General features: G+C 31.5%; 2 protein-coding genes across 2 annotated transcripts; one reads left to right on the top strand and one right to left on the bottom strand.

Moving 5' to 3' along the window:
• The first annotated feature begins 216 nt into the window (after positions 1-216).
• LOC124846383 (uncharacterized) lies at positions 217-2824 on the top strand. The gene is made up of 2 exons (XM_047323626.2): positions 217-512; positions 2285-2824. The coding sequence occupies exons 1-2, from the start codon at positions 384-386 to the stop codon at positions 2552-2554; spliced, it is 399 nt and encodes a 132-aa protein (XP_047179582.1). The 5' UTR covers positions 217-383; the 3' UTR covers positions 2555-2824.
• A 2348-nt stretch (positions 2825-5172) lies between these two features.
• LOC148205925 (uncharacterized) lies at positions 5173-6074 on the bottom strand. Its single transcript, XM_088103474.1, has 2 exons — positions 5862-6074; positions 5173-5199 (listed from the first exon to the last, which is right to left on the bottom strand). Exons 1-2 carry the CDS (start codon positions 6072-6074, stop codon positions 5173-5175), a joined length of 240 nt encoding a protein of 79 aa, XP_087959600.1.
• Between the last annotated feature and the right edge of the window lie 635 nt (positions 6075-6709).

Raw genomic sequence — 6709 nt, 5'->3', positions numbered from 1 at the left:
AATGAGAATTTTCGTCACGAATTCTACAGCTTAGGGCAAACTTGTTATCTGAAGTTACATAAACTTTTATACTTATTGTTAATTACATGATTGGGCCCCATTCACCGTGGATTTATCCTTGTGCAGCAAGCTACTTACATATACATATACATATGATCACGCAAACCCTTATATTTCAAAGTTTGTAAATTAAACATGAAAATAACAGGAATTTCTTTGTATATTACACCATAAATCATTTGGTAACTGCCATGCATTAATTGAACAAATTAATGGAGGCAGGTTCACCTAGAATGGCTATAAATACATACCACCCACATGCCCATGTTTCATTTTCCATACACAAATTAAAACCGACACCAAATTAAAGCAATTTTGACAGAATGAGTTCCCAGAAGACAAGCATTCAGAATGTTCTTGCTCCTACGACAAGGCCACCTCCTAACTCCAAACCTCCAACCACTGGGACTAAGTTGCCTACTGTCCAACAGGTTTTTGCTAGAAGGCCAAAATGATCTCATGCCATTAATTTTGTTGTACGTTCAAGATGGAATCAGTAGCTTTTATGAAGGTCCAATGTTTGTTTGTTGTATTGTATAAACATTTTCATTAATAACATCAGTATACCAATATTCTATATTTCGTTTTAGCTAACGATGTGCACAGATGATGAGTCATAAGTACTTAAAGTGATTTTTTTATTAAATTGCCTGGTATATTTATAGATGCAAATGGTGTTACGCTTTCTCTTTACTATTCTAAGAATATTGGAAAGTGATGAATTATAATGGTTTATTGTTATTAATTATTGGTACGAGTTTCATAAATTCTAATTAACAAATGGTTAATAATGTTCCCTTTCTCGGATGGATTTTGTTGTGAGTGCCAACTTGGAAGCCTAGCCCTCTTGGTACCGTCCTGAAGGCACACATATTAGCGTATTTGGTTGTTAGTTATCACGTTTGTGTAGGCGGACGCTTAAGGTCACATTGCGGACTAATACTATATTGCGCATACATTCTTTATTCTTTGTTATTGGATATATCTTTTAGAAAAAAATGGATGACTCTGTTGATCAACAAGACAGAATGAATTGGTTTAAAATGTTTTTTTGTTAAATTTCCTTTCTTGAAATTATTTTAAGAATACTTTGAGTTGGAAACCATAATGCAATTAAAGTGAAAATCTAATTGTTTCGGGTGTAAGGTCGAGTATCTCTGCAAAGCACATCTTCACACTTTACTCTAAGCTGACTTAGGTAATTTTAAATATTTTTAATTAAAATCCTAAAATTCTTTGTTGTTTTCACTTCAAACTGTTTGGGATACCGGTAAAAGACACATTAGTAAAACAAGAGGATTTTAACATGCCTATTATGTTTTGGTTGACAAAAAATCAAAGCACAATCTGACTCGGTAACATTTTTGAAATTCTCGCTAATGTATATAGCTTGTTCTATTTTAACTAATGTCATAGGTTAGAAATGTAAAAATAACAGAAAAGGACATAAACTAAAAAAATTATTATTTTCTTAGAATATATTTAAGCCTTATCTATTCTATTTTATACGCAGACTAAAACATTAGTGAGATGTTAAAGAAATAATGTCAAAGACAAGGCAACTTAAAACACAAGAAAGAAATTGAGCGTAACTTTTACAATAATTTCGATATAATTTACGGGAAAAGCGGGAAGATATTCCAGTGTGTTTAATCTTCTTTTAGGAGTGACCGCTTAACTTTTAGTTTTCTATTATCTATAATTTTAAATGTTTTCGCTTTTAATTTAACTTTTCAAATCTCATTTTACGTTGGTTCTTCCTATAACAATTTTTTTTTTCTCAACATGAAAAAAAAATGTAAATAGTGAAAATATCAGAAAAGAAAATGCAAATACAGAGAAGGATATTAGGCACCACCACTGGTTCCAATGACCAAAAGTGGTATTTTGCCGTGTCCTTGGCGCGTTTTCAAACTTCGGATAGTTGACAATGAGAGTTTCGTCAGCCTTTATTTCTACACATTAGAAACTGCAAGGTGCCATGAAGGCACTTACAACAAAAATTACTACATCAGAATTGCAAGGTTGGAACCGTTCTTGGTGAAAATTCTTGAAAATTTCAGCTTCTGAACTATACATCTCTCAAACAAACCCTAGGAAACGGCAAATATGAAACGAAAGAAATAGCAGAAATTTCTGTGCAAATTACCATTTCCATTTCTTACGTAATTTCCATACATTAAATGAATGCTGTATATGAAGGCGTGCTTCCTTATAAATATAGTCGCATTGCCATGTTTTATCGGCATTCAGCAGTGTCTGCAGGATTGATAGACACAACCCACACCGATTGGAATTACTTAGCCATTGCACAATGAGTTCCCAAAAGCGAATTCAGGATGTTCTTGCTCACTCAACAAGGCCACCCTCTGAGAGTAGCAAGTCCGAAACTTCAAGCAGTGGAGTCATAACCATTCATAATGTTCTTATCCATACAACAAGACCACCTCCTAAGATTAGTACCTCCAAATCTTCAACCACTCGACCAAATTGATTTCAGACCCCTTTTATTATATATAAACCAATGTTGCATATTGGTTTATATATGGCGAATTACAAGTTTTATTGAAGGTGGAAGGAAGAATGTACTTCTATTTAGGGATTGGAGAATACATCAGCTCAGCTAGTGTGTTTGTTTATTGCATTTGTTGATTTATTCCATCACAGCATAAATGTTCTTGTATTCATAATATTGTCTGATTGTATTCCATAACTCATACTTGTATTCATAAGCATTACTCGCAGACTAAATGTTCTTTTGTCATACGGAGACTAAATATTTTTGTTTCCTGCGATTTTAATTCCCTGAAAAGTATGTTACTCGATATTAGGAAAACCTCTAAAAAACTATGGAAAATCACTGGAAAAAGCTGCATCATTATTAGCGGAGGTTTAGCTAGAATCGTTGAAATTAGCAGGGGTTTCGCTAGAATCGTTGAAATTAGCGGGGGTTTTGCTAGAATCGTTGAAATTAGTGGGGGTTTTGCTAAAACAGTCGGATTTAGCGGCGGTTTTACTGAAACCGTCGGAATTAACAGGGTTTTGCTAAAACCACTGGAAATGTGCCCAGATTATTATTTTTTTTAGTTTTTTTTTGTAATCACTACAAAAGTCTCCAATTTTAGTAAGGGTTATTTTTAACATTATCGGGGTTTTAACCCCCGAAAAATACGTTTCCAGGGGTTACAGGAACCATTGGAAAAACCACCGTCACAATCTTATCAGCGGTTTTCTGTCAATTTCCAGGGGTTTTGGGAACCGTCAGAACTAACTGGGGTTCCTTAAAACCGCCCCTATTACTAGGGGTTTCTGGGAAACCGCCGGCACCCACTGGGTTCTGCAAACTGTCCCTTTTTCAGGGGTTTCTGGAGAACTACCGGAACTAACCGGGATTCTACGAACCGCCAGAAGTAGCTGGGTTCGAAAATTTTCTGGGGTTTTATTCAAAACGGCCGGAAATGCATACAGATTTTTTTTTGGTTGAAATTGGAGAATTTCTTAATTTTGATGCATCAGATACCTATCTAGCAGTATAGTAGTTTATGCTAATAAAATCAAATGAATTAATAAGCAATATGGAATGCTTGTTTGTAAATTTTGGATAATCTCCTTTTGTTAATGGATTCATAAACCTTTAATGGAACAAATAAATTATTTGATATTCATACTTTATTACTAACTATATATAACATTATCATTAGTGCAGTAGACATCTAGGTATCAGGATGCATTATACTTCTGCTTACAATGACTTTTACCTTTTTTGTTTCTTTTTAACATAGATTTTTCATGCACCTTAGTTCCCACACAACAGAATAAAAGTAAGAACTTTATAGCACACCATTTTAATTGTATATATCAGTTTTGAGGATAAGGATATATAGAGAAGTACTTTACCATCCGAAAGTAGCCTCTCGATCAAGTTTGTTTTCAGAGAATGGCACACTCCAAACAAAATTCAATGTTATGCCATTTTTGAATTCTCTGCACAATTTTGTTATAAAAAATTAAAGACAAAGAATCTTAAATGTCCATAACAATGTATTCTATGATGCAATGCATGTATGAAAGTCTACTCTAGCCTAACAACGAGTAGTATAAAGTTAGAATGCTAAATGAAATACAAATTTGAAATGTATGCACATGGATAATTCACTACTACAAAATAAGAAAAACACAGCACTGAATACAGTTATTTAAATAAGTACTATCTATAAAAATATCGAACAATAGTGTTTTTTAAAAGGGTTATATATTGTGATACCCTTATATCAAGGGACAATAGACGCTATTTATGATGTATTTTTATTTTAAAATTTTAAAAAATTCTAGTTGGATGTATTTTTATTTTAAAAATTATAGTTGTGTACATTCAGGTTTCATGTTGTGCAATTCGTCTCTTTGTTCTCCATTTCTTCTCCGACATTCTCCATTGCTTCTCCAGCGTTCTCCCATTGCTAGTTTTAAGATAATGATAATCCATTGTTTAGGGTTTTTTTATTTGACTTAAAGATTCTTCCAAAAATGAAAAAGTGTGTTCTTTTAAACAAATGCTTTACAATGATTCTTATGGTAAGATTTGCATGTGATATAAAAATACCCTTCAATCAATCTTGGTATTCACATAGACTATGATTTATTTCTTTAGGCTTTATTATGTTTTTCCTTATAATTTTCAGATTTTTCATGAAAAAGTGAAAACTGAGTTAAATTCTTAAAGGTACAAAATTTGTTGTGCAAATTTATATCTGCTGTATTTGTGCACCTCACAATAAGTTAAATACAATTATAAAATAAAATATGATATAATGGAAAGTCTGCATATTGGCCATGTTACTATTGTCCAATCTGCAAATTCTGCAAAAAAGTTTTAACAGTAGCAAAAAAGAAAGTCACAAATTCATCACATGCTATTTACAGCACCAACTTGAGGATATTGGTTACATAATTTTCTTGAAGGTATCAAATTTCACAAAAATTTACCAAGAATAACAAGACAGTTATAAATTCTGAAGTCTTCAAAAAAAATTTCAACACTATTAATTAATTTCCCAGGAAAAAGCCTGAAAAAAAAACTCAAAGTGTCCTCGGCACCTATTTTATTATGTCATTTCACCCGAAAGTTATCTGACCTTCACCCTGTCAAAGACAATAAAAGTTTTTTAATGCACACTCAGATGTGAGTGATCATGAAAGAATTAAAAGTAACTGTAATTGAAAAAGGTCTCTACTTAAATTAGATGCAACAGAAAACATTATGTTGTGTTCTATCAAATGCAACGATGAAATTCAAATTTATCAAACATGTTCCTTCACCAGAAAAATTGGGTTTGAACCAAAACATTAACTCTGAAGATGAGGATTACCCCAATATTTTGACTATAAAAATGAGATCTCAAGCAAGAACAGTGTTATACAAAGCTCGTGTTGTATATTCATTCTACGAATCAAACATCACTATGCACAAAAATAACCAATACCAAATTAAATTTAATTAATCCACAGCCTCGCTGGAAGATCGTTCGAATTGCGGCATTATCCAGATCATAATATCATACTTTATTAAATTAAATTGTTGTATAAAACAAGTTACAACCATTATCTTACCATAAATAATAAAACCATTATTAATATAGAAATTGTAAGAGCAAGTATTTATGGATCAATAATTGTAAACCCTAACCTGTGAGAAATTTCTCCATTGAAAGAAATTATGACAAAACTGGACAAGGTGATTTGAGCGCAAAATTAAAAAGAGATAGGGAGAGAAAAAGAAATGAGTGAGAAAGAGAATGAATTACCTTATCAGAAACTGAAGGGGAGGAGGGAGTAGAAGAAGGTTTTGGAGAAGAAGATTCCATCTGGGACATTCTATTTTCAAGAGCGTCAACGCGTTCCCAGCAACGGTTAAGCACAAAACGCTGAGCCTTCACGTCATGCAAAACGGATAGGGACATATAGGCGTATGCCGTTGTGAATCCAAAGCCGAAGCATAACAATCGACTTCTTGACATTCTTTCTTCTCAATTCGGAACCAGCTCAAATTTGAAGACGGTGCGATGGAGAAAGATGGATAGGTAATTTTGTTTAAATTATATAAAGCTGTGGTAAAATTATTAATAGATATGAAATTTAAAATAGTTTATAATAAAATATATTGTTTGAGTAATATGAATTAAAATATTTTAAAAAATTATTAAATTAATTTAATTTAAATTTAGAAACTTTTAAATTTTACATAAAATAAAATAAAAATTATAAATTTTTCATATTTTTAAATTCATGTGTTTTTCTTGTACTATATATATCAGTGAAAAAATATATCTTTAGTTAATCGTTGATTTAATGTACTATATCGTTGATTAATCATTAATTTTCTAATTGTAAAATATTTTTTATTTGTGATTTTTTTAATGTTTGTTATGATTATTTTTTATTATCGAGGTTGTATTTTTTTTTAAAATGATGTAAATATTTCAACAAATATTAATTAGGATTGTTTTATTTTTTTTTCTTATATCAACTAACAAAAATTTTCAATTGTCATCGATTAAAAAATCAATGAAACCTTCCACTAGAAAGTTTGTAAAAATAATCTTGATGATCGCGGTTTACATAAGTATTTTTTTAGTTAATGGATACTGTAAAA

Source organism: Vigna umbellata, chromosome 1 (assembly GCF_029865625.1).
Source record: "Vigna umbellata cultivar VRB3 chromosome 1, Vumbellata_1.0, whole genome shotgun sequence".
Classification (NCBI taxonomy): domain Eukaryota; kingdom Viridiplantae; phylum Streptophyta; class Magnoliopsida; order Fabales; family Fabaceae; genus Vigna; species Vigna umbellata.
This window is presented reverse-complemented; position numbering and strand designations above follow the sequence as displayed.

What these genes read in the sequence shown, in the direction of transcription:
- LOC124846383 (XM_047323626.2), top strand. Translation starts at nt 384, where the DNA reads ATGAGTTCCCAGAAGACAAGCATTCAGAATGTTCTTGCTCCTACGACA. An exon ending in TTTTTGCTAGAAGGCCAAAA is followed by an intron (nt 513 to 2,284) that starts TGATCTCATGCC and finishes TTATAAATATAG; the next exon opens with TCGCATTGCCATGTTTTATC.
- LOC148205925 (XM_088103474.1), bottom strand. Translation starts at nt 6,074, where the DNA reads ATGTCAAGAAGTCGATTGTTATGCTTCGGCTTTGGATTCACAACGGCA. An exon ending in CCCCTTCAGTTTCTGATAAG is followed by an intron (nt 5,200 to 5,861) that starts GTAATTCATTCT and finishes TGTCTTTGACAG; the next exon opens with GGTGAAGGTCAGATAACTTT.